The sequence below is a fragment of the Sciurus vulgaris genome (assembly GCF_902686455.1).
Source record: "Sciurus vulgaris genome assembly, chromosome: 9".
Taxonomy (NCBI): Eukaryota; Metazoa; Chordata; class Mammalia; order Rodentia; family Sciuridae; genus Sciurus; species Sciurus vulgaris.
In genome coordinates, this window is record NC_136469.1 from 2,004,986 (window position 1) to 2,032,267 (window position 27,282).

The following is a 27,282-nucleotide window of genomic DNA, read 5'->3' on the forward strand; positions in this document are numbered from 1 at the left end:
GGAGGCGGAGGACTGGGCAGCTGCTGGCCATCCAGGCCAGAGAGAGTGCACTGTCTGGAGAAGGCTGAGGCACTGCAGCTGTGGCATGGGCCAAATTAATGACAAAAATGGGTCATTACAGCCACAGACATAGACATCACTGAAATACTAAGTGGTTTCAAACTGTAGGCCAAGCAGAAAATTACCCAGAAAAATGTCAGATACTTGTATTTGAGATAAAACAATCTCAAGCACCACAGGAGGTGTCTTTGGTGCTACATTCTTATTTTTCCTGCCCAAAGCAGAGACTTTACCATTTTGTATAATGTCCTTAAAAGAGAATATACAGGCCTCACTGCTGGAGACAACCATACGTATAAGCAGGTCCCACGTGTTACGTGACAACACAGACATGGTGACGTGCTATTGAGTAAAGGTAGGCCTGACAAACCGCTACAGATGACGTGCAGAGAGCTCGCGTGTCTGCGTGCTTGGGGCCTGGACCTTTAAGGGATGCTCAGAGCCTTCCGTCTGCTGAGAGGACAGCACAGGCCTCCCACTACCCAGGACACTCTGCAGAGCCTCGTCCTGGGAAGCTGCACACCGAGAACCACCTGCTCCCGGGGACACACCCCCGCGCAGAGCCAGCGCTCTGGAGGTAACTGGGTGCCCAGCTGCTCCTGAGACCTGAGAGTGCACAGAGGCCAGCAGGGAAGTGTGGACCTGGGCCCTGGGGGAGGAGAGGGACAGGGTGGCCGTGGAGCCCTGGGGCCACCGTCAGGTGGAGCCAGGCGAGCACTGTGGCCCTATGCTTCCTATTCTTAAAACAGAACCTGCCCGCGGGAGCCAGGCCACCTGCAGGGGAGCCCGGGCGGGGCCTTCCTTCTGAGCTGAAGTCACAATTGTGGCTCGCTGTGTAAGGACAGCTTGTGTAAGAATGGCACAGCGTCTGCAGCGCGCCACGGTGACACGGCAACGAGTCCCCGACGAGCCACAGCCCCGGCCAAGCCCCTGCAGGGGCCACCTACAGCACTGGGTCGCCCACAGAGGCGCCTGAATCTTGGCCTCCGCCACAGCAGGTCACCAGGAGGGTGCGGGTCCTCGCCCTCAGGTGAGAGCCTGAGGCCCTGTGCACGGACCTGCAGGTGAGTGGGACTCACCAGGACCTGCGTCCCACCCATCCCGGGAAGGGCCGGCAGGCGGGCTCCCACGCTGAGGCCACCATGGCAGGCCACCAAGGGGGCACTCTGCGGGAAGAGCTCGGCAGGACACGGCCTGGCACGGAGGCCGGCCATCAGAACAGGCTGCTGCCAGCACTGGCCCCTCCACCTGCTCTCCACGCCGCAGAGGTAGGACAGTACGGGCAGGTTTGGGGAGCAGGGAGTCAGCAGAAGCACACGGTGAGGAAGAGAGGAGGCCCTGTGCAGTGAGCAGGGGACCCGAGACTCCACGTCAAGTTCCCTCACCTGGGACTGGCCGACTTGGCTTCCGAATCGAGAACCAGGCATGACATACTGGGACCTAACGTGACCAGAGTGCTTTTAATCACAGGAGGGACAGAAACCATCGTGGACTCTGAGTCTGTCCCCAGGCTCAGGGAGCACTAGCCCGGGGGCCAGCTCACAGATGGGGCGATGTGATGGCTGCAGGGTCCCCCAGGCCAGTGCTTGTCCAGGACAGACCGCGACTTCTGTCATGTGGGCGACACATGCAGACAGCAGATAACGAGAACCACGAGCCAACAGAAACAGACAGGGGACATGCCCTGATGGCCTAGGCAGACACCACCACGGACGCTCCTTTCCATGTTGGTGCTGCAGGCTGCGCCGCAGGGCACAGGTCTGCTCACCGGATCGAGGTCAGGGACCAGGCCCGTGAGCGGCTCTCCTCCTTGACAAAACGACTGGCAATCGTGGAGAGAGGGCTGTGGTGCTTCCCAGTGGCACAGCAGTACTCCACCGCGTAGCCCAGCGGCGCCCAGCGCCACGGGGGAGCACAGCTAATTACCCAAAGAAGGCACTGCAGAAGCATAGGCAGCTCCGCTGAGGCAGCCAGTGAAGCACCCAGGCAGCCCTGAGGAGAATCTGAGGCAGCTGGGCTGCCAGGCCCCGGGGACCCCGTCATCTGGCTCCTCTGTCCCTGCCCCAGGAGCCAGCAGGGTGTCGGGCTGTGGCCAGGCACCACGAGGTGGGAACTCACCGGGCTGTTGAGAATCATCAGACACTGGTCGAAGTGGTGGTGCTCCATGATGGAGTGGCAGTAGAGCTGGGCCAGCGGGTGCTCAGTCCTGCAGGGTGGGGAGAGTTCTCCATGTAGCTGAGGGGACAGCTGCTGCACACAGCAGATAAGCCCCAACCCACGCGGTCAGCGACCTCCAGGCAGACAGACTGCCACCGATACCGAGAGTGAGCACCTAGCAGTTTTCAGCACCCGGTGAAACAGCAGGGTCAGAAATGTAGAGGGAGGACTCCCCTGAAGGTGGAAAAGCTCTAAGAGTGGAGATGGCCACGCTGGTCCTACCCAACATTCCCTCCTCTAACAGAGGAGATGGCCACGCTGGTCCTACATTTCCTCCTCTAACATTAGAGATGGCCACAATGGTCTTACCCAACATTCCCTCCTCTAACAGAGAAGATGGCACCACTGGTCCTACCCAACATTCCCTCCTCTAACAGAGAAGATGGCCACACTGGTCCTACCCAACATTCCCTCCTCTAACAGAGGAGATGGCCACGCTGGTCCTACATTTCCTCCTCTAACATTAGAGATGGCCACAATGGTCTTACCCAACATTCCCTCCTCTAACAGAGAAGATGGCACCACTGGTCCTACCCAACATTCCCTCCTCTAACAGAGAAGATGGCCACACTGGTCCTACCCAACATTCCCTCCTCTAACAGAGGAGATGGCCACGCTGGTCCTACATTTCCTCCTCTAACATTAGAGATGGCCACACTGGTCCTATCCAACATTCCCTCCTGTAACTGTGGAGGTGGTCACGCTGGTCCTACCCAACATTCCCTCCTCTAACAGTGGAGATGGCCACGCTGGTCCTACCCAACATTCCCTCCTCTAACAGTGGAGATGGCCACACTGGTCCTGCCCAACATTTGCTCCTCTATCAGTGGAGATAGACACACTGGTCTTATCCAACATTCCCTCTTCTAACAGTGGAGATGGCCACACTGGTCCTGCCCAACATTCCCTCCTCTAACAGAGAAGATGGCCACACTGGTCCTACCCAGCATTGTCCCCTGTAACAGTGGAGATGGCCACACTGGTCCTACCCAACATTCCCTCTTCTAACAGAGAAGATGGCCACACTGGTCCTACCCAACATTCCCTCCTCTAACAGTGGAGAGGGGCCACACTGGTCTTACCCAACATTCCCTCCTGTACCAGTGGAAAAGGGACACGCTGGTCCTATCCAGTATTCCCTTCTCTAACAGTGGATATGTCCACACTGCTCCTATCCAATATTCCCTCCTCTAACAGTGGAGATGGCCACACTGGTCCTACCCAACATTCCCTCCTGAAACATTGGAGAACGCCATGCTTGTCCTACCCAACATTCCCTCCTCTAACAGTGGAGATGACCACTCTGCTCCTACCCAACATTCCCTCCTCTAACAGTGGAGATGGCCACACTGGTCTCACCCAACATTCCCTGCTATAAAAGTGGAGATGGCCCGACTGGAATTACCCAACATTCCCTTCACTAACACGACAGACGTGTCACACTTGTCTTACCCAACATTCCCTCCTCTAATAGTGGAGATGTCCACACAGGTCCTACCCAACTTTCCCGCCTCTAACAGTGGAGAATGGCCTCGCTGGTCTTACCCAACATTCCCTCTTCTAACAGTAGAGATGACCACGATGGTCTTACCCAACATTCTCTGCACTAACAGTGGAGATGGCCACACTGGTCCTACCCAGCATTCCCTCCTCTAACAGTGGAGATGGCCACACTGGTCTTACCCAACATTCCCTCCTCTAACAGTGGAGATGTCCACCGGTCCTAACCAATTCGCTCCTCTAACGGTAAAGATGGCATCACTGGTCTCACCCAACATTCCCTGCTATAAAAGTGGAGATGGCCCCACTGGGATTACCCAACATTCCCTTCACTAACATGGCAGACGTGTCACACGTGTCTTAGCCAACATTCCCTCCTCTAATAGTGGAGATGTCCACACTGGTCCTACCCAACATTCCCTTTCTAACAGTGGAGAATGGCCACGCTGGTCTTACCCAACATTCCCTCCTCTAACAGTGGAGAATGGCAACGCTGGTCTTACCCAACATTCCCTACTCTAACAGTGGAGATGGCCACACTGGTCTTACCCAACATTCCATGTTCTCACATTGGAGATGTCCACACTGGTCTTACACAACATTCCCTCCTCTAACAGTGGAGATGGCCACACATCTTACCTCACACTCCCTCCTATAAAACTGGAGATGGCCACACTGGTCTTACCCAACGTTCCCTCCTCTAACAATGGAGATGGCCACACTGGTCTTACCCAACATTCCCTCCTCTATCAGTGGAGAAGGGCGACACTGGTCTCACCCAACAATCCCTCATCTAACAGTGGAGATGGCCATGCTGGTCTTACCCAACATTCCCTCCTCTAACACTGGAGACAGGCCATACTGGTCTTACCCAACATTCCATCCTCTAACACTGGGGATGGCCACACTGGTCCTCCCAAACATTCCCTCCTCTAACAGTGGAGAAGGGCCAAGCTGAACTTACCCAACAATCCCTCCTCTAATAATGGAGAAGGGCCACGCTGGTCTTACCCAACATTCGCTCCTCTAAGAGTGGAGATGGCCACACTGGTCTTACTCAACATTCCCTCCTCTAACAGTGGAGATGGCCACACTGGTCTTACCCCACACTCCCTCTTATAAAAGTGGAGATGGTCACACTGGTCTTACCCAACAGTCCCTCCTCTAATAATGGAGAAGGGCCACGCTGGTCTTACCCAACATTCGCTCCTCTAAGAGTGGAGATGGCCACACTGGTCTTACTCAACATTCCCTCCTCTAACAGTGGAGATGGTCACACTGGTCTTACCCAACAGTCCCTCCTCTAACAATGGAGATGCCACACTGGACTTATCCAACATTACCTCCGATAACTGTGAAGATGGGCCACACTGGTCATACCTAACATTCCCTCCTCTATCATTGGAAATGGCCACACTGGTCCTACCCAACATTCCGACCTCTAACGGTGGAGAAGGGAAACGCTGGTCTTAACCAACATTCCCTCTTCTAACAGTGGAGATGGCCATGCTGGTCCTACCCAACATTCCCTCCTCTTACAGTGCAGATGGGCCACACTGGTCTTACCCAACACTCTCTCCTCTAACAGTGGGGATGGCCACGGTGGTGCTCCCCAAAATTCCCTCCTCTAACAGTGGAGATGGCCATGCTGGTCCTACCCAACATTCCGTCCTCTAACAGTGGAGATGGTCCCTCTGGTCTTACCCAACATTCCCTCCTCTAAGACTGGAGATGGCCACACTTGTCTAACCCAACATTTCCTCCTCTAACAGTGGAGATGGCCACACTGCTCCTACCCAACATTCCCTCCTCTAACAGTGGAGAAGGGCCACGCTGGACTTACCCAACAATCCCTCCTCTAATAATGGAGAAGGGCCACGCTGGTCTTACCCAACATTTCCTCCTCTAAGCGTGAAGATGGCCACACTGGTCTTACCGAACAATCCCTCCTATAACAGTGGAGATGGGCCACACTGGTCTTACCCAACTTTCCCTCCTTTAATAGTGGAGATGGCTACGCTGGTTCTACCCAACATTCCCTCCTCTTACAGTGGAGTTGGGCCACACTGGTCTTACACAACATTCCTTCCTCTACGTGTGGAGATGGCCATAATGGTCTTCCCCAACAATCCCTCCTCTAACAGTGGAGACGGCCCACACTGGTCTTACCCAACATTCCCTCCTCTAAGAGTGGAGATGGCCACACTGGTCTTTCCCAACATTCCTTCCTCTAACCGTAGAGATGGCCACGCTGGTCTTACCCAACATTCCCTCCTCTAACACTGGAGAAAGGCCACGCTGGTCTTACCCAACATTCCATCCTCTAAGAGTGGAGATGGCCACACTGGTCTTACACAACATTCCCTCTTCTAACAGTGAAGAATGGCCACGCTGGACCTACCCAATATTCCCTCCTCTAACACTGGAGATGGCCACACTGGTCCTAACCAACATTCCCTACTATAACAGTGGGGATGGCCACACTGATCTTACCCAACATTCTGTCCTCTAACAGTGGGGAAGGGCCACACAGGTCTTACCCAACATTCCCTCCTCTAACAGTGGAGATGGCCACACTGGTGTTACCCAACATTCCCTCCTCTAACAGTGGAGTTGGCCACGCTGGTCCTACCCAACATTCCCTCCTCTAACAGTGGAGATGTCCCACTGGTCCTACCCACATTCCCTCCTCTAACAGTGGAGATGGCCACACTCGTCCTACACATATTCCCTCCTCTAACAGTGGAGATGTCCACACTGGTCCTACCCAATATTCCCTCCTCTAACAGTGGAGATGGCCACACTGGTCGTACCCAACATTCCCTCCTCTAACAGTGGAGATGGCCTCACTGGTCCTACCCAACATTCCCTCCTCTAACGGTGGAGAAGGGACAAGCTGGTCTTAACCAACATTCCCTCCTCTAACAGTGGAGACGGGCCACACTGGTCTTACCCAACATTCTCTCCTCTAACAGTGGGGATGGCCACGGTGGTCCTACCCAACATTCCATCCTCTAACAGTGGAGATGGCCACTCTGGTCTTACCCAACATTCCCTCCTCTAAGACTAGAGATGGTCACACTTGTCTAACCCAACATTTCCTCCTCTAACAGTGGAGATGGCCACATGGTCCTACCCAACATTTCCTCCTCTAACAGTGGAAAAGGGCCACGCTGGACTTACCCAACAATCCCTCCTCTAATAATGGAGAAGGGCCACGCTGGTCTTACTCAACATTTCCTCCTCTATGTGTGAAGATGGCCACACTGGTCTAACCGAACAATCCCTCCTATAACAGTGGAGACGGGCCACACTGGTCTTACCCAACATTCCCTCCTCTAACAGTGGAGATGGCTACGCTGGTTCTACCCAACATTCCCTCCTCTAACAGTGGAGATGGCCATGCTGGTTCTACCCAACATTCCCTCCTCTTACAGTGGAGTTGGGCCACACTGGTTTTACCCAAAATTCCCTCCTCTAACAGTAGAGATGGCTACACTGGTGTTACCCAACACTCCCTCCTCTAACAGTGGAGAAGGGCCACACTGGTTTTACCCAACATTCCCTCCTCTAACAGTGGAGATGGCCACGCTGGTTCTACCCAACATTCCCTCCTCTTACAGTGGAGTTGGGCCACACTGGTCTTACACAACATTCCTTCCTCTACTTGTGGAGATGGCCATAATGGTCTTCCCCAACAATCCCTCCTCTAACAGTGGAGACGACCCACACTGGTCTGACCCAACATTCCTTACTCTAAGTGTTGAGATGGCCACACTGTTCTTACCCAACATTCCCAACTCTAACACTGGAGAAAGGCCACGCTGGTCTTACCCAACATTCCATCCTCTACGAGTGGAGATGGCCACACTGGTCCTACCCAACATTCCTTTCTCTAACAGTGGTGATGGCAACACTGGTCTTACACAACATTCCCTCTTCTAACAGTGGAGAGTGGCCACGCTGGACCTACCCAATATTCCCTCCTCTAAAACTGGAGATGGCCACACTGGTCCTACACAACATTCCCTCCTCTAACAGTGGAGAAGGGCCACGCTGGTCTTACCCAACATTCCCTCCTCTAAGAGTGGAGATGGCCACACTGGTCTTTCCCAACATTCCTTCCTCTAACCGTAGAGATGGCCACGCTGGTCTTACCCAACATTCCCTCCTCTAACAGTGGAGATGGCCACACTGGTCTTACCCAACATTACATCCTCTAAGAGTGGAGATGGCCACACTGGTCCTACCCAACGTTCCCTCCTCTAACAGTGGAGATGGCCACACATGTCCTACCCAACATTCCCTCCTCTAACAGTGGAGATGGCCACACTGGTCTTACACAACATTCCCTCTTCTAACAGTGGAGAATGGCCACGCTGGACCTACCCAATATTCCCTCCTCTAACACTGGAGATGGCCACACTGGTCCTATTCAACCTTCCCTACTATAACAGTGGAGATGGCCACACTGGTTTTACCCAACATTCCCTCCTCTAACAGTGGAGAATGGCCACGCTGGTCTTACCCAATATTCCATATTCTAACAGTGGAGATGGCCGCGATGGTCTTATCCAACATTCCCTGCACTAACAGTGAAGATGGCCACACTGGTCCTACCCAAAATTCCCTCCTCTAACACTGGAGATGGCCACGCTGGTCTAACCCATAAGTCCCTCCTCTAAGAGTGGAGATGGCCACACTGGTCTTACCCAACATTCCCTCCTCTGACAGTGAAGAAAGGACACACTGGTCATACCAGACATTCCCTCATCTAACAATGGAGAAGGGCCGCGCGGCTCCTACCCAGTATTCCCTCCTCTAACAGTGGAGATGGTCACCTGGTCTTAACCAACATTCCCCCCTCTAACAGTACAGATGGCCACACTGGTCCTACCCAACATTCCCTCCACTAACAGTGGAGATGGCCACACTGGTCTTACCCAACATTCCCTCATCTAACAGTGGAGAAGGGCCACGCTTTCCTACCTAACATTTCCTGTCTAACAGTGGAGATGGCCACACTGGTCCTACCCAACATTCCCTCCTCTAACAGTGGAGAAGGGCCATGCAGCTCCACCCAACATTCGCTCCTCTATCAGTGGAGATAGACACACTGGTCTTACCAACATTCCCTCCTCTAACAGTGGAGATGGCCACAGTGGTCTAACCCAACATTCCCTCCTCTAAAGGTGGAGATGGCCACACTGGTCTTACCCACCTTTCCTTCTTCTAATTGTGGAGATGGCCATAATGGTCTAACCCAACATTCCCTCCGCTAACAGTGGAGAGGGGCCACACTGGTCTTACTCAACATTCCCTCCTGAACCAGTGGAAAAGGGACACGCTGGTCCTATCCAACATTACCTCCTCTAACAGTGGAGATGTCCACACGGCTCCTACCCAATATTCGCTCCTCTAACAGTGGAGATGGCCACACTGATCTTACCCAACATTCCCTCTTGAAACATTGGAGATCGCCATGCTGGTCCTAGCCAACATTCCCTCCTCTAACAGTGGAGATGGCAACCGGTCCTAACCAATTCGCTCCTCTAACAGTGGAGATGGCATCACTGGTCTTACCCAACATTCCCTCCTATAAAAGTGGAGATGGCCACACTGGGATTACCCAACATTCCCTTCACTAACCCGGCAGACGTGTCACACTTGTCTTACCCAACATTCCCTCCTCTAATAGTGGAGATGTCCACACTGGTCATACCCAACATTCCCTCCTCTAACAGTGGAGATGGCCACACTGGTCATATCCAACGTTCCCTCCTCTAACAGTGGAGAATGGCCACGCTGGTCTTACACAACATTCCTCTTCTAACAGTGGAGATGGCCATGATGGTCTTACCCAACACTCCCTGCACTAACAGTGGAGATGGCCACACTGGTCCTACCCAACATTCCCCCATCTAACTGTGGAGATGGCCACACTGGTCATGCCCAACATTCGCTCCTCTAACAGTGGAGATATCCACACTGGTCCTACCCAATATTCCCTCCTCTAACAGTGGAGACGGGCCACATTGGTCTGAGCCAACATTCCCTCCTCTATCAGTGGAGAAGGGCAACACTGGTCTCACCCAACATTCCCTCCTCTAAACAATGGAGATGGCTTCAAAATTCGTACCCAACATTCCCTCCTCTAATAGTGGAGATGGCCACGCTGATCCTACCGAACATTCCCTCCCTTAACACTGCATCGGGCCACACTGGTCTTACCCAACATTCCCTCCTCTAACAGTGGACACGGCCACACTGGTCTTCCCCAACATTCCCTCCTATAAAAGTGAGATCGCCACACTGCTCTTACCCAACATTCCCTCCTCTCACAGTAGAGAAGGGCCACACTGGTGTTATCAAATATTCCCTCCTCTAACTGTGGAGATGGCACACACTGAACCTACCCAAAATTCCCTCCTCTAACAGTGAAGATGGCCACGCAGGTCCTACTCAACATTCCCTCCTCTAATAGTGCAGATAGCCACGCTCGTCCTACCCAACATTCCCTCCTCTAACAGTGGAGATAGCCACACTGGTCTTACCCAAAAACCCTCCTCTAACAGTGGAGAAGGCCCACGCTGTTCCTTCCCAAAATTCCCTCCTCTAACAGTGGAGATGGCCACACTGGTCCTAGCCAACATTCCCTCCTCTAAACATTGGATATGGCCACGCTCTTCGTACCCATCATTCCCTCCTCTAATAGTGGAGATAGCCACGCTGGTCCTACCCAACATTCCCTCCTCTAACACTGCCGACAGGCCACACTGGTCTTACCCAACATTCCCTCCTCTCACAGTGGAGATGGCCACACTCGTCTTACACAACATTCCCTTCTCCATCAGTGGAGAACTGCCACGCTGGTCTTACCCAACATTCCCTACGCTAACAGTGCAGATAGCCATGCTGGTCCTACCCAACCTTTCATCCTCTATAAGTGGACACGGGCCACTCGGTTCTTACCCAACATACCCTCCTCTAACAGTGGATATGGCCACGCTGGTCCTACCCAAAATTCCGTCCTCTAAGAGTGGAGAGGGGCCACCCTGGTCTTACCCAACATTCCCTCTTATAACAGTGGATATGGCCACACTGGTCTGAGCCAACATTCCCTCCTCTAACTGTGGAGATGGGCCACACTGGTTGTACTCAACATTCCCTCCTGTAACATTTGAAATGTCCACACTGGTCCTACCCAACATTCCTTCCTCTAACGGTGGAGAAGGGCCACACTGGTCTCACCCAACATTCCCTCCTCTAACAGTGGAGATGGCCATGCTGTTCCTACCCAACATTCCATCCTCTAACAGTGGAGAAGAGCCACACTGCTTTTACCCAACATTCCGTCCTCTAACAGTGCAGATGGCTATACTGGTTTTACCCAACATTCCCTCCTCTAACAGTGGAGATGGCCACACTGGTCCTACCCATCATTCCCTCGTCTAACAGTGGAGATGGCCACACTAGTCCTACCCAACATTCCCTCCTCTAAACAGTGGAGATGGCCACGCTTGTCATACCCAACATTCCCTCCTCTAATAGTGGAGATGGCCACGCTGGTCATACCGAACATTCTCTCCTCTAACAGTGTAGACGGGCCACACTGGTCTTACCCAACATTCCCTCCGCTAACAGTGGAGACGGCCACACTGGTCTTCCCGAACATTCCCTCCTATGAAAGTGGAGATCGCCACACTGGTCTTACCCAACATTCCCTCCTCTCACAGTAGAGAAGGGCCACACTGGTCTTATCAAATATTCCCTCCTCTAACTGTGGAGATGGCCCACACTGAACCTACCCAAAATTCCCTCCTCTTAACAGTGCAGATGTCCACGCTGGTCCTACCCAACATTCCCTCCCCTAATAGTGGAGATAGCCACGCTGGTCCTACCCAACATACCCTCCTCTCACAGTGGAGATGGCCACACTGGTCTTACCCCACATTCCCTCCTATAAAAGTGGAGATGGCCACAGGGGTCTTACCCAACATTCCCTCCTCTAACAGTGGAGAAGGGCCACACTGGTCTTATCCTACATTCCCTCCTCTAACTGTAGTGATGGGCCACACTGTTCCTACCCAAAATTCCGTCCTCTAACAGTTGAGAACGGCAACGCTGGTCCTACCCAACATTGCCTCCTCTGACAGTGGAGATGGCCACACTGGTCCTACCCAACATTCCTTCCTCTAACAGTGGAGATGGCCACACTGGTCCTACCCAACATTCCCTCCTCTAACAGTGGAGATGGCCACACTGTTCTTATCCAACATTCCCTCCTCTAACAGTGGAGATGGCCACACTGGTCCTACCCAACATTCCCTCCTATAACAGTGGAGATGGCCACACTGGTCCTACCCAACATTCCCTCCTATAACAGTGGAGATGGCCACACTGGTCTTACCCCACATTCCCTCCTATAAAAGTGGAGATGGCCACAGGGGTCTTACCCAACATTCCCTCCTCTAACAGTGGAGAAGGGCCACACTGGTCTTATCCTACATTCCCTCCTCTAACTGTAGTGATGGGCCACACTGTTCCTACCCAAAATTCCGTCCTCTAACAGTTGAGAACGGCAACGCTGGTCCTACCCAACATTGCCTCCTCTGACAGTGGAGATGGCCACACTGGTCCTACCCAACATTCCTTCCTCTAACAGTGGAGATGGCCACACTGGTCCTACCCAACATTCCCTCCTCTAACAGTGGAGATGGCCACACTGTTCTTATCCAACATTCCCTCCTCTAACAGTGGAGATGGCCACACTGGTCCTACCCAACATTCCCTCCTATAACAGTGGAGATGGCCACACTGGTCCTACCCAACATTCCCTCCTATAACAGTGGAGATGGCCACACTGGTCCTACCCAACATTCCGTCCTCTAACACTGGAGACGCGCCACACTGGTGCTACCCAACATTCCCTCCTCTAACAGTGGAGATGGTCATACTGGTCCTACCCAACATTTCCTCCTCTAACAGTGGAGATGGCCACACTGGTCCTAGCCAACATTCCCTCCTCTAACTGTGGAGATGGCCACTTTGGTCTTACCCAACATTCCCTCCTCTAACAGTGGAGATGGCCACGCTGGACCTACCCAACATTCCCTCCTCTAACCTTGAGACAGTCCACACTGGCCTGGCCCATGTCCTTTCAGACCGCTCAGAATCCACTTGCTGAACAGGGCAGGACTCAGTAGATGCTCTCTGCACTGATCATCATCATATCCGGGGACCTGGCCTAAGGCGGAGTCCACACCTGGCTGTGCACCTCTTCCTGTGCGGCATCTGCTACTCTCTAGTGAGAGCTCCTTTCCTCGGCCTGTCGCTTCGGATAGGTTCTCTGCAGCCTTTTGTGGTCACCAAGGCTGTATGCAGTCAGACACACCTGAAGTGGCCCTATTGTACTGATGCAAGCCTACTGCAGACACTTCTCTGTGTGACCCCATGCCGCACCCGTGCTTTCCTAGCAGAGGCCTGCACTTCACGCCTGTGTTCCTCCTGCTCTTTTCCTGCGGTGACGTCACCTCCACTGGACCTCTTCCCCTTACCCACGCGTGCTGTGGCACAGGCAAGCATGAGTAGTGGCTTCTTTCCCTGTACTTCACTGGTGCCCTGCACGACCCTGCACTGCTGACTTCCTAACCGTGGCATATGAGACACAATGTCAAACAGACTCAGGGGACAGCCTGCTTGCGAGGACTCCCCTGCTTCAGTGTGACCTGCTGTGGCGGCCCCAGGAGAGTGGCTTCATGGGCTCGGGTCCCACACGCACCGAGCTCTTTCTGCACGTGCTGCCGCCTCTGTGCCTCTTGGGGCTCTGTCTCTGCTGAGGAGTCGGGATGCATAGTGGGGTCTGCACACGGTAGCCCCAGAAGTCAGGGCTTTCTGTGGGAATGTTCATGTGCTCTTCCTCCCCAGGGTCCCTGGAGGAAGATCCGACTTTAAGTACCGCCCATCTGCTAATAAGGATAGAGAACCCTGGAAAATTCTTGGTTTCTTCTTTGAAATTCATAGGGCTTCAGGAAGAGATGAAAGTCTCTGAAACTTTTTTAAGAAAGCTATTATTTGGTCCTGGTCTGGTGGTGTGAGAGCAACATCCTGCGACCTACAACTTTTTCCCAGGATTTTTTGTTGTTGTTAAGGAGAAGATGACACTTCTCCAAATGTTTATCCAGTAATTATTTTTAAATAAACAAAGAATAGTTGAGTGTGTTTTCTTCACTGTCAGGCAGAGCAGCAGGGCACCATGGAGCGCTGTGCCAACAGTCGTGACAAGGAGCAGAGGCGGCTGGTGGTGGGGCGGGTGCTCACAGCTCGCGCCTGCTGGTCTGCCCTCACTGAGGCGCGGCTGTGCTGGGAGTCTTGTTCACGTTTCCTTTCACAGCTTCTCTTCAGGTCAGGATCACACCCAGGATGAAGCAAGGGGACAGAGGACAGGTCACCCTTCCAGTTCTCCCAAAGCTAGGTTTTCAAAAGGGACCGGCCTGCCTGTGACTTTCAGACCAGAGCATGTGCTCTTCCCCACCTCAGGCCAGCACTGACATGTCACTGACTCTCCACGGGAAGCTTTCTGGTTATGCACTGAACTCAGAAGCCTTCTCAAGACGTGGGACACCTGGAATACCTTCACTCCTCCATCCCTCGGACACTGAGAGACGCTCATAGAGAGGCTTTGCCACCAAGATGTGGACTTTTCAACCAAGTTGCTGCAAGAAAATGACGACATCACAACGGCTCCGACGTCTGATGACAAGTGAAGCCACTTCTCCATCTGGCCAGCAGCTGGAGCACCTCGCGCCTGCGGCCTTGAGGGTCAGCAGCTCCCGGCCCAGGCTTAGGTCCTCTCTCAGGTCCGCCAGGGAGCAGCTTCTGGTGCCACTCGGCGCCTCCAGCATCTGCTGCTGGACTCACATGACGTGCCCTGGGCCCTCCCCTGGGTCTGGAGTGGTGGTCTCTCAAACCCAAACCACCCTGCGGTGGGCCTGCATTCTGTCCATCTGCAGCTTGGGAAATTAAGGCCTGGAGAGAGCAGCCCCCTGGCGCAAGGCCTCCAGGGACTGTGCGGAGGAGTGGAATTTGAACTCAAGTCTGGCCACAAAGCCCTAGTTCTCCAGAACCTCACCAGGTGCCTCCCCTGACCCTGACCCACAGCTGCCTTGTCCCGAGCAGGGTGAGCTAAGAGTGAAGCACATTTCAACACTGTCCTTTCCGCTCAGGGGGACCTGACCCTGGGCATCTAGAGATGCTCCTACACCAGGCGGGCACACACAGAGGCACGGCTCCTGGCTCTGGCTGATGGAACAGAGCCTCACAGGAAACCCCTGAGGCTGAGGCTGGGGAGCCAGCCAGCAAGGTGCTATACCTATTGCTCCCCTAAATGCAGCCTGAGTGTGCAGAAGGAGCTCAACCAACCGAGACTCCCACCACCAACTTCTTTCTGTGGCCGTAACTTTGAAAACACGCCCCAGAGTCAGGGAAACACCTCCGTGGGGCCAGGCAGCCTCTCACCGCTGTATGTAGGAGTTGTTCACACCGCGGTGATCCAGGTCGTGGCTGAGTGCAGCGATCAGCAGCGCCAGCACCTCCAGGTCCGTCAGCTTGTTCTGCGGGGTGTGGGGGGAGGAAGAGAGAGGCAGTGAGGGCACTGCTTCAGCAGGACCCACCCCATCTCCTGCCCCACGGGGAGCAGCGCGCTGCCACCCGCCGTGGGTGCCACCAGTGCAACTCAACAGAACTCGAGGTGCCCCCAACAACAATCGGTCCACAGAGGAGATGCCGTCACTGGGGGTAGTGCTTGGGAAGGAGCCCAGAGCCAGCCGAGAGCTGGAGCTGGCTCCATGCGCTCAGCCCCGCGCCCGTCCCCTGTCTACGGGTATGAGGAAAGTCATGAAAGCGTCAAGGGCTCTTTTCCTCGTTTAGCTCCCTGCAGACGGCCCTCCCTCTGCCATCAGATGCTGCCCGTTAAGAAATGCAGACGCTGTGAACGCAAGACAAACAGCAGAAACGAAATGACCAGGAAGGAAACCTGGCTTTCACAATTGATAAAGTTCCCAGGCCGAGAGCAGTCTGTACTGCCCGTGGGCCTGCTGCTGCTCCCAGAGGCGAGTCAGTGTGCGTGGGCGCTGCCTGCAGAAGGCTCAGCACTAGGAACAGGTCTAAAGCATGCCCAGAGATCTCTGCCGTGAATACGCTCAGGTAAGTGAGTCCTACGCCTCATACATGTCTGCTACGCAGGGCAAGCATACCTGGCATCGCACACGGCCTCTAGGACAGCAGTCACTTCTGCGAGCGTGCCTTGCTCCCTGGTGGTGCTGGGGCTGGACCCGGGCCTTGCAGGGGCTGGGCAGGCGCTCCACCACCTAACTGCAGCCCACCTCTCCTGCTTTCAGATCTCCCCAGTTACAACGTGACCCCATGAAAGCAAGATCAGATGACATCTACAGGCTTTAGTAAAGCAGAATGGGGGATGCTCTGAATTAGAGTAGGCATGGGATGGATGCAGGAATCGCCCAGGACAGCTAGCTGATCCCTGCTGGGTGAGGATCTAAGTACAGAGAGAGCGGTAAGTGCTGCGGGAAGGCGCCATTGCTTGGACGGCTTCTGCACCTTCTTCCTCCCAGTCCGGGCTCAGTGTAGGAGGCAGAACCCTCTCTACACAGTGCCACTCAGAGAATCATCTGAGTGCTCCAAGGAGGCTCCTCTAGGAGGCCCGTCTCAAACGGGTGGACTCGGGGGCCCTGCTCTGCTCAGGTGGACGGGGGCAGGAGGATGTGAGACTGTCCTAACCAGCGTTGCCTCTGCAGATGTTTATTTCCCTAACAACCATTCTGTATCGCACGAGGCTGTTCTGAAGGCGTTAAGCACGTCATACACATGATCTATGAAAGAACATGAGCAACGGGCTTTTTGCCACACTAGGCTTTTCAACAAACGCTCACTCTCTAAGTGGCAGAGAACAGGTTTCGGTCGCACTGGTGCATGTTAACACAGCTTGAAAGAGTCTGCTCAGCCTTACTACCCGGCCATCCCGGCAGGGACGGGCTGCGCACCTGGAGCTTGCCGGCCCTCAGCGCGGCAAACATGCACTGGGCGGTGTTGAAGGCGTGCCTCCAGTTGTGGTAGGCCACGTTCTTCCGGTAGTTCTTCTTCACGCTCAGGATCCACCTGCACAGCACCTTTGGGAGAAGCACAGGGGTGACAACCACCCAGGCACGGGCACAACAACCACCCAGGCACGGGCACAAGCTGCTGTGCCTGGCACGGCAGAGGCCAGCCCGCCCTCCAGAGAGGGGAGGTGACCACGCCCATCACCCCAGCAGGAGGCCAGACACTGCAGAGGCCAGCCTGCCCTCCAGAGAGGAGAGGTGACCACGCCCATCACCCCAGCAGGAGGCCAGACACTGTAGAGGCCAGCCCGCCCTCCAGAGAGGGGAGGTTACCACGCCCATCACCGCAAGCTCTAGGAAGCTCCTGGCCGGGGTCTGCTTTCACGGCCAGGACCCAAGCTGGACAGTTCCACTCTGGGGCACGCCGAGTGGGACGTAAAGGCACCTGAGGCGGGAGCCCTGGCTGGCAGGTGTTAACTGTTAACACATGGTCCTCGTAGGCTACAGTGGGTTCACACAGGCACCGTTTCCATGGTCCCCAGAACTTCTCCTCCCCTCCGCTCCCCCTCCCCCAGATCTTCCTCTCTGGTCTTCCTTCTGACTTTTATCTGCTGCATTACAGATATACACCAAGCGGACTCCACTGCCATCTGGTCAGAGGTGGACGCAGCCCAGGGTGGTCAGTCCCCTTTCCTTCCCCCACTCCCCTTCCTCTTCTGCTCTCCCTTCTATTTTCATGGTGTTTCCCATTTTAAAATTCCTTATTTCTCTATGACTTCTGTACATGAGAGAGCTCACCCCATCCTTGACTTTCCAGTCTGGCCCTCTTCCCTCGGTATGATGTTCTCCTGGTCCACCCACCTACCAGCAAAGGCTGATTTCCTTCTTCACGGCTGAGTAAAGCTCCACTGTGTATATATTCCAGTTCCTTATCTGTTCCTCTATTGATGGACACCTGGGCAAATTCCCTATTTGGCTACTGTGAATTGTGCTGCTATAAACACTTGTGTCCCTGAATCACTATAGTACGATCACTTTAGATCTTTCGGATAAATACCAAGGAGCGGGGCAGCTGGGTCTTGTGGCGGTTCCACCCCTAGTCTTCTGAGGAATTTCCACGCTGCTTTCCAAAGTGGCCGTATTAACTTGATGCACAAGTGAACCTTTTCCCCACAACCTTGCCAGCATTTGTTGTTATTTGTAGTCTCAATCATTTCCACTCACATGGGAGTGAAATGAAATCTCAGCGTTTTGATTTGCATTTCCATGACTGCCTGGGATGATGAACGCTTTCCATGAGCTTGTGGGACACTTGCCCCTTCACGGAGTGGGCTCTGCATTTTTTGGTGTTGAGCTTTTTGAGCTCTCTGTATTTTCTGGATACTAATACCTTGTTGAAAGAGTAGCTAACAAAGATTTTCTTAATTCCGTGGGCGCTCTCCTCAGGCTTGCTTCCTTTGCTGTGCAGAAGCTTTTTAATTTGATGCCATCCTATTTATTGACTCTTGGTTTTGTTCTCGAGGTTTAGGAGTCTTATTGAGGAAGCTGGCGTCTGGGCCAATAGGATGGTGTTGACCTATGTTTTCTATGGCAGTCAGAAAGTTTCTGGCCCGATTTCCAGGTCTTTGATCCACCCTGAGTTGACTTTTGTATGGGATGAACAGCGGGGATCAAGCTTCATTCTGTTGCGTATGGATTTCCAGTTTTCATTTCCAGCACCATTTGCTGAAGAGGCTCTTTCCCCCTCCGCGTTTCTGGCAGCGTCCCTGAGTGTCAGATGACTAAGTAGATGGGTTTGTCTCTGTCTTCTCTTCCTCTGGTCTTCATGTCTGTGTGAGGCTAGTGCCGTCTCTTTCATTTCCAAGGCCCCGTGGTATGATCTGAGGTCAGGTTTTGTGATGCCTCTGCCATAGTTCTTGGTGCTCTGGATTGCTATTGCTATTTTAGGTTCCTTATTCTTCCAAATGAATTTTAGGGCTGTTTTTCTACTTTTGTGAAGAATGTCATTGGCATTTTGATGGTGTTGCAGTGAATCTGTAGACTGCTTGCTAAGATATCCCGCTCTGGGCCAGCAGTCAGGAGAGCCTAGGAGCCACACCTGTGTGAATTCTCCTGCAGAGAGCAGGCGCTTCCTGGCTCACACGCTGTGTGCATCTGCAAAGGCAAGAGGTGCCAGGCAAGCCCACGTCCAGGGACACACTGGAGCTCCAGTCCTACCACGTGCCAATTAGATCTCTGACCTTTCAAACTCTGCCTGAGTCTCGGGCAGAGACTTGCTTAGCTGCCAAAAACTAAAATTCTGAAGACAACATACGTGAAATAAAGCTCTGGGTCCAGAGGAAAACAACAACAACAATAGCAGCAGCAAAGTGGTTTAAGAGAGGGGGAAAGAAGGCTTGACTTTGGAGCAAGTACCACAAGCTGCATCTGATCAACTTCAGAGGGCCTGGAACAGAGATGCCCAGGGACCCGGCCCTGAGCATGTTATTCTGGGTTTGTTGGCGTCAGAGCCTGCCTGTCTCCAGATCTGAATGATTTACTGCACTTCTGGGGATCTGTAAAAATAAAATTGCGTGCTTCTCCCTGCGTGTCTCACTGGGGACACTTCAAATGCAAAGAGCACGGCCCGAGGGAGGAGGATGGGGAAGCACTGCCCCACTGCCCAGCACAGGCCGAAGGGCTCCCAGCTTGCTCCTCGCAGTGGAGATGGCCTGCGTGAGTGCCTGGGGGGAGCTCTGTGCTCCCGGTTGCCCGCCTGGCCCCTCTCCTCTTCCAGGGCTCTGCTCACAGGGAGCTCCCACCTCAAAGGACCTGCAGTCTCCTGACCTGCTGGCCTCCGAGGACTTCTGCATGCCGAAGAGCAGCGTGCTTACCCCACGCCACTGCAGGCCTGTTCGCAGGACCACTTCAGAATCAAGTTCACAGGAACGTGATAGAGCAATCTTACCAGCAGAATTTTATGAAGAGCTAAAAGTTTCCTTTGATATGTTTAAAAGGCATATGCAGAAAATTACCTGTAATTAAAGCAGCAAGGAATGACCAGAAGTTAACATTTGGATAGATCTTTCAATAATTGTAACTCAAGATGCACCCAACAGAACTGCATTGCCTAATGGCTGCAGGGGCTGGTGACTAGATTTACAGACAGTTTTGGATCCTGTTTCCAGAATGCTCTCAGCAGCAGACAGGAAAGTTATGGTCTCATCTGGAAAGTCCTTGGTGTGTGCTTGGCAACATACAGATTTGTACGAGCATTTTGTACAGGGCTGTTGAGCGGTCACTTGCAGTCCATGTGACTCTAGAGAGCATGCTCGGCACATAGAAGGAGCCTCCAGTGGCTGTGGAAGGCTCACGAGGCCCAGCAACTCTAGCTGCTCAGGACAAAGAGAAAGGGAGCAAGCAGCTCAGCACCCACCTCCAGGAAACTCACCCAGGGAAATCAGCAAACACTCCTCTACGAATACTCAGTAGATTGGCATGAACCCAGAGCAGGAGTCCATCAAATGCCCCTGGGCAGCAGTGCACAGGCAGGAAGTCAGGCCCAGAGCTCCTGCAAACAGGCTCCCGGCCAGGCTCCGGGGAAGAGCAAGTACCTGGTGCTGGCAGCTCAGAGCAGAGTCCTGTGAGTGACAGGAGGGAGAGGGAAGCACAGCCAGCGGATCTGTGGCTCAGAGGCAAGACTCTGAGATCAGGAAGAGGCCAGGAGGGACGGGTGAACTGAAGATGCTGGCCCTGGAGGTCATCTTCCAGGATGGAACACTGCTGTCGGGCAGCTGCAGGCTGAGGCCTCTCCAGCAATAGCACTGCACTGTGATCACCCTCAAGCTGCACTTCCAGCAACCCCTGCACCTGGGGGCTCCCAGGCATGGAGACCACCAGAGGAACTGCGCTGCTCAGGCCCGGGCTGCGGAGTGGCAGCACTCAAACTGGAAAGGGAAGCAGGCGAGTCAGATAGGAGGGAGTGATTTCCTAGGCACAGGATGGCGATTTCTCCTGGGACCTGCGCCCAGCCTCCAGGTGCCATCTAAAGGCAAAGGGGTGGAGTGGGCCGGAAGTGGAGCCCTTTCAGCAGAGGCACTTCTAGCTCCGCGTGCTGGTGTCCTCCGGGAAGAAAGGGGTCTGCGACCCTGCCAGGTCTGCAAGGCCCTGCAGCTAGCAAGAACTCTCGCTGAGTCCACAGCTGGGTGCAGAGGCCTGGTGGTGGTGTGGGGTTATCAGCCTGGGCGGGACAGCTAAGCTGAGCTGCACCCTATTCCTGTGTGACGTGGGCCTCCGACGTCAGTCCCATGGGGTGTGCAGATGCCTGATGCACACACGACCCCCAAGAGACTCCCAGGGGCAACGCCATCACCCTGAACCTGGAGGGTAGAGACGGACGGACCAGTTGGCTCTCTGGAGGGCTGCGGGGTCCCCGACGCTCCTCAGTTGTGCATGGCAGTCCCCCGGTTGTGCCGGGGGACAACCAGAAGCCCTTCTTGAAATCATGGGTGAGAGGCAGCCCCGGCAGGCCGCAGCAGAAGGCAGCGGGCGAGTCTGTGGGCCGCGTCCCCGCTCTTCCCCACACAGAGACGCGGCAGGGCGTGTTCCCTCGGAGGACCAGGCTCAGAGCTCGCGGTGTCTGCCCACCTTCCTCCCCAGCTGGATGCCGTGAGGGCCGCCCTGCACAGGCGCAGAGGGCATTTCCACGGCGGCGTTAACAGGCGGAGAGAGGCCGCGCGGCGCAGATCTCCGGGAAGGGCAGCGGCCCCCGCAGGGGCGTTCACCTGATGGGAGACTCCGGGGTGGATGGCTGGCTGTCTCCAGAGGCCTTCTGGTCGCTCGGCTTCCCACAGCGCCACGAGCAAACAATCCCGGTATCTCCAGAGCCAAAGAGAGGTCCTGATTGGAGTCTCTGGGAGGCCACATGGACAGGTCAACCGGCTCTCGTCCTCACCCGCAGGTGGCCGTGGTCGCAGCTGGCCTCACGTGAGTGCCCATACCTCCGCTGCAGACGATCTCGCGACTGTCCTCCTCGGGGTGTGGCAGCCGAGGGGCCATCACCCCTCCCAGGCCTCCTCCCACACCGCTGGCTCAGGACAACGGCTCCCAGGCCCCGCACCTGGCTCCTTACCCTCTCTCACCCATCTGCCTGCCACCAGCCTTCTGTATCCCACCCACATCCCGAGCATTATCCCTTGTCCTCCAGCCTGGAGCTGGACACCTGGTAGGTGCACACTACGGGTCTTTTGATGGACAATGGCTTTTCTTTTAAAAAAACCTAAGGAAATCCCAGTGATTTGGGAGGCTGAGGTGGTGGGATTTTGAGGCCAGTCTCCCAACCTAGGGAGACCCCATCTCAGAGGAGACGCACACCTCTTGGGACCTAAAGGGCCCCCAGCCAGGCCAGTACCCAGCACCACCTCCCTGATCAACACTCCCACCTCATGCTTCATCTGGAAGCTCTGCACGAGGCTGAGGTCCGTGAACATCCGGATGGTGCACAGCGCCGTCTCCAGATCCGACAGCTCGAAGTCACTGAAGCCAAAGTCTGTGATCCTGAGGGTCTGAGCAGACGGCACCACAGCAGCCTGGGGTGAGAGAGAGGGAGAGAGCAGCTGTGGGCTGTGCAGCAGCAGCTCACAAAGCCTTTGCACTTCGTTCTAGGGAAACAGGACACTGTGTACACTTTTCTTCTTTTTGGTACTGGGAATTGAACTCAGGGGCACTCGGCCACTGAGATGCATCCCCAGCCCTACATTGAATTTATTCAGAGACAGGGTCTAATGGAGTTTCTTAGCACCTCACTTTTGCTGACGCTGGCTTTGAACTTGTGATCCTCCTGCTTCAGCCTCCCGAGCAGCTGGGATCACAGTCATGGCCACCTGCCCAGAGAGGCTAATTATTTACTTATTTTAATATGGCTACAGTTTGGATTATGAAATGCCCCCCAAAGGCCCATGGGTCAGTGATATTAAAACAAAGCCAATTGCTCTAAATGCCGTCTGACTAATAAGGAACTCAATATCGGGCTGACCACCAGCTGGCCAAGGTCCACCATGCCTGCACTGCAGCATCAGCTGAAGGCCACAGGAGCTTAGGGGTGGAAGGAGCGTCCGCCGCTGGGGATTCCAGTCATCCCGTTGCCTGGGCAAGGCGGTCACTTCTCAGTCCACCTGTTCCCACTTGCAAAGCCAGCAGGCTGGAGTGGACTGAGGGTCCATGTTCCCAGAGCTCCAGGACTTTGGCCTCTGTCCACAGCCCTCCACTCCCCTCTCTACCGCCTCACTGTGGGGCCGACACAGCACCATGAGCTGCCAGGCCCTTCCCGGGAGGACCCACGCTGCCCACTTCTGCTGCTCTGAGGTAGGTGGGTAGGCGGGTGCAGCCTTTGCCACAGCCCTGCCTAGAGGAACCCTGCCCTGTGTGTGCTGTGAAGGAGGGTGGGCTGCAGGGTGCAGCAGGAAGGCTACAGGGTGTAGCAGGAAGGCAGCAGGAAGGCTGCAGGAAGGCAGCAGGGTGCAGCAGGAAGGCTGCAGGAAGGCTGCAGGGTGCAGCAGGAAGGCAGCAGGAAGGATGCAGGAAGGCAGCAGGAAGGCTGCAGGGTGCAGCAGGAAGGCTGCAGGAAGGCTGCAGGAAGGCAGCAGGAAGGCTGCAGGAAGGCTGCAGGGTGCAGCAGGAAGGCTGCAGGAAGGCTGCAGGAAGGCAGCAGGAAGGCTGCAGGAAGGCTGCAGGAAGGCAGCAGGGTGCAGCAGGAAGGCTGCAGGAAGGCTGCAGGGTGCAGCAGGAAGGCAGCAGGAAGGCTGCAGGAAGGCAGCAGGAAGGCTGCAGGGTGCAGCAGGAAGGCTGCAGGAAGGCTGCAGGAAGGCTGCAGGGTGCAGCAGGAAGGCTGCAGGAAGGCAACAGGAAGGCTGCAGGAGGACTGCAGGAAGGCAACAGGAAGGCTGCAGGAAGACTGCAGGACGACTGCAGGAAGACAGCAGGAAGGCTGCAGGAAAGCTGCAGGAAGGCAGCAGGAAGGCTGCAGGAAAGCAACAGGAAGGCTGCAGGAAGGCTGCAGGAAGGCAGCAGGAAGGCTTCAGGGTGCTGCAGGAAGGATGCAGGAAGACTGCAGGAAGACTGCAGGAAGGCAACAGGAAGGCTGCAGGAAGGCAGCAGCAAGGCTGCAGGAAGGCTGCAGGGTGCAGTAGGAAGGCTGCAGGAAGGCTGCAGGAAGACTGCAGGGAGACTGCAGGAAGGCTGCAGGAAGGCAGCAGGAAGGCTGCAGGAAGGCTGGTGCACACCCAGGCTGCAGCGTGGCTCTGTACATGGAGCCCACGTGGCAATGAGCCAGGCACAGCCGTGCACAGGGCTCAGGAAGGGCACCCTCCCTGGGGCTGCGCTTCTGCTGGAAGTCAGCTGCCAGCACCAACACTACCAGCCAAGGTGAGCAGGCCTAATCAAAGCAGCAACAGACAAGCAGAGCTCTGGAGCCTCGCCAGCCTGAGGCAGAAGGACCCGGTCACCGTCGTGACTGCCAACGTGAGCCCATCAGCCGGCGGCACAGCCCACGGTGCAGGGGCCAGCTCCTTGTAAGTCACCTGCTCTAGGCTTCTCAGTGTAGGCTGGCTGCCCACAGAGGTTCTCCTGAAGCAGGGGCAAAGAGTGTGACCTGCCCACCAGCACTGATGTGGCCAGAGACCTGGGCCACTCTGGTCCTTTTCAGCACTGTCCCCTGCACTGTCAGGCAGCTGGATCCTGATGGGCTGGTGCCACGTGGCTTGGAAGGTGAGGGTCAGGAGGCCAGCCCTGTCTGGACACCCTGCCTCAGAGCCCGGCTTCTGCCCTTCTTGCTCTTGGGCACAGACCTCTCCGGACCCCTGGTCTGTCTGCTCTGGACGCACCACCAGTGGCTACAGACCCCACAGAGAAGCGGCAGGCAGCAGTGCGGTGGTGTGGCTCTGGGAGGAGCCCGACCCAGCGTGCTTGACCCACTTCCTCACTGCTCCTCAGCTGGGCAGGTGCAGGAAAGGCAGGCGCAGGTCAGGCCCTCGCGCTGTCCGGCAGCTGGACAAGAAACCCACGTTGCCTCATACCCATGTCTTAACTATTAACTCTCTAGTAACCAAAGCAGGCCAGCGGGTTCCTCCTGTCACTCCAACCGCTGGGGACTGAGGGCCATTCAAGGAGATCCAGCAGAAGGCTGGGCTTGAGGGCCTACTTCCATCACACCCACTTCTACACCCAGAGACGGTAGACCAAAAACGGGATCAAACACTCAAGAACAGCAAGGGGGAAAAAAAAGGATTCTGAATTCCTTTTCAACTAACGATTTCACCCAAACTCGAGAACTTTTCTGAACTCGGGCATGAATGTGTAGTATATCTCCACACACTAATTCTCCTGAGAAAAAATTCCACCAAAAATAAAAGTTAAGGAAACACTGGACGGCCTTCCACTTTAAGTTTTAAAGAGATCCACAGCGGCATCAAAGAGACAGCAATCTTGGCAATTCTGTGGGCGGGGGCAGACACCTGTGAGGTCGGGATGCAAAGGAGCTTCACTCAGTCAAGTGACAGAGTAGAAGCCAGTTGTTGAATTTCAACCAGTTCCGATGAATGACTTGCCCTGCAAGTGCTGTGACCCGAGGTCCTCGCTGCAGCTGCCAGAATCCACTTTCCCAGTGGAACAACAGATGGTTTTGAACAATACACAATACAGCAATTTTCAGCTATTCCAGAGTAATTTCTCTCTTGCTAAAATTATAAACATAATTGAGAAAATGTTTTTCAGATTCTTGTGAAAGACTATGCTACTTTCAAAATGAAAAGCAAGTTTGGTATTCTGGTGTTTTTTTTTTTTTTTTAACATTGTCCTTTTTAAAAAAATCTTTGTTTTTAATTAACTTTTAAAACTTGTTCTAATTAGTTGTGCATGACAGTAGAATGCATTTATACTTTTGATAGATCATGCATAAATGGAGCGTAATCTCATTTTTCTGATGGTACCTACTGTAGGTTCACATCGGTCATGCAGTCATGCAGGTACACGAGGTAACAATTTCACTCTCCTATTTATTTATATTTTAATGCAGTGTTGAGAATGGAACCCAGTGCCTCACAGGGGCAAGTCCTCCTCCACTGGTCTACAACCCTGGCCCCCTCCTTACTCCACTTGGCAGGGAACACAAGCACCCTGCTGTGTCCTCCCAAGGGGTGGTCCTAGCTGGCACCTGCGCTGGTGGACAGCTGCCCCCTGGAGGAGCAGGCAAGTGGCCCAGCCAGCCGGGCAGTGGTCCTCCAGACCACAGCACCTTCGCAATCGTGGAGAACTGCCCACTAACTCCAGTGCTATCAGGGGCACCTCCATAGAGGGCCCGTGCCACCAGAGCCAGGCCAGGAGGCTTTCCTTCCAGAGAAGCCCGCTGAGCCTCGGCACTGCTCTGCCAGACTCTCCTACTCAGGGTGTGCTCCAAGGCCTCCGACTCCGCCAGCCTCCTGCCTCCCAGCACGGGGCGCTGCGCCCTGTGGGCATAACCCCCTACGTGGCCTGGGAGGAGTCTCCCGCTTCCCTAGGCACCAGGGCCCCTCACAGCACAGCATGCAGTGTCCACGAGAAACGGGCAGAAGGCTCAGCCTCTGGTGACGATAGACGCGGAAAAGCCGCTCCCTCCACTCCCCAGGTGGCTGGTCACCCCTCGACGTCTGTCATCTGCACGGACATCAGAAGGCCTGAGTGCGCAGGTTCCAGGCACCCACCGAGGCAGTGCCGAGAGGACCATGTCCACGCCCCTCCTCCCCCGTGGGCTCAGCAGCACTGGCCACGTGGGCAATGTTTCACACACAGCAGGCACAGCCACAGGGTCAGGCGCTAAAGCCACGCAGCCCTCGATGTCATTGCAGACTAGAAAGCCTTGCCACCGCGCCAGTCAGTGGCTGCCCGGGGCTGCCTGTGCCCAGCGCCCGAGACTGGAGACTACACTTGGCTTTGGCCTAAGCAGGACGTACGGGGGCAGCAGTTGCAGGAGAGACCCAGAGTAAGAGGTGCCACAAAGCCAGGTGGTCCTCAAGGATGCTCCGGGACACTGTGACTGCCTGGGAAGCAAGCAGAGCTGAGGAGCAAGGGTCCCCCGCGGCCAGCGCAGGCGTCCACCCAGGGGACAGAGTCGGGGCCCCACACGTCCCGTGCAGGCGTCCACCCAAGGGTCAGATTAGAGGCCCTACGAGTCCCTCTCAAGCGTCCACAAGGGGTCAGAGTAGAGGCTGTATGAGTCCCTCGCAGTCATCCACCCAGAGGTCAGAGTAGAGGCCCTACGAGACCCACACAGGAGTCCACCCAGGGGTCAGAGTAGAGGCCCTACGAGTCCCTGTCAAGCGTCCAACCAGGAGTCAGAGTGGAGGCTCTATGAGTCCCTCTCAAGCGTCCACTCAGGGGT

General features: G+C 55.0%; 1 protein-coding gene across 4 annotated transcripts in view; it reads right to left on the reverse strand.

Moving 5' to 3' along the window:
* PDE5A (phosphodiesterase 5A) overlaps positions 1-27,282 on the reverse strand; it is a 97,456-nt gene that overhangs the window by 16,874 nt on the left and 53,300 nt on the right. For all 4 annotated transcript variants that reach the window (XM_079152905.1, XM_079152907.1, XM_079152906.1 and 1 more), the window contains exons 12-15: positions 22,313-22,459; positions 16,836-16,961; positions 15,295-15,389; positions 2,179-2,266 (exon numbers count right to left, since the gene is read on the reverse strand). In XM_079152905.1, the coding sequence (XP_079009031.1) occupies positions 2,179-2,266; positions 15,295-15,389; positions 16,836-16,961; positions 22,313-22,459 (456 nt within the window). The remainder of the gene's footprint in view (positions 1-2,178; positions 2,267-15,294; positions 15,390-16,835; positions 16,962-22,312; positions 22,460-27,282) is intronic.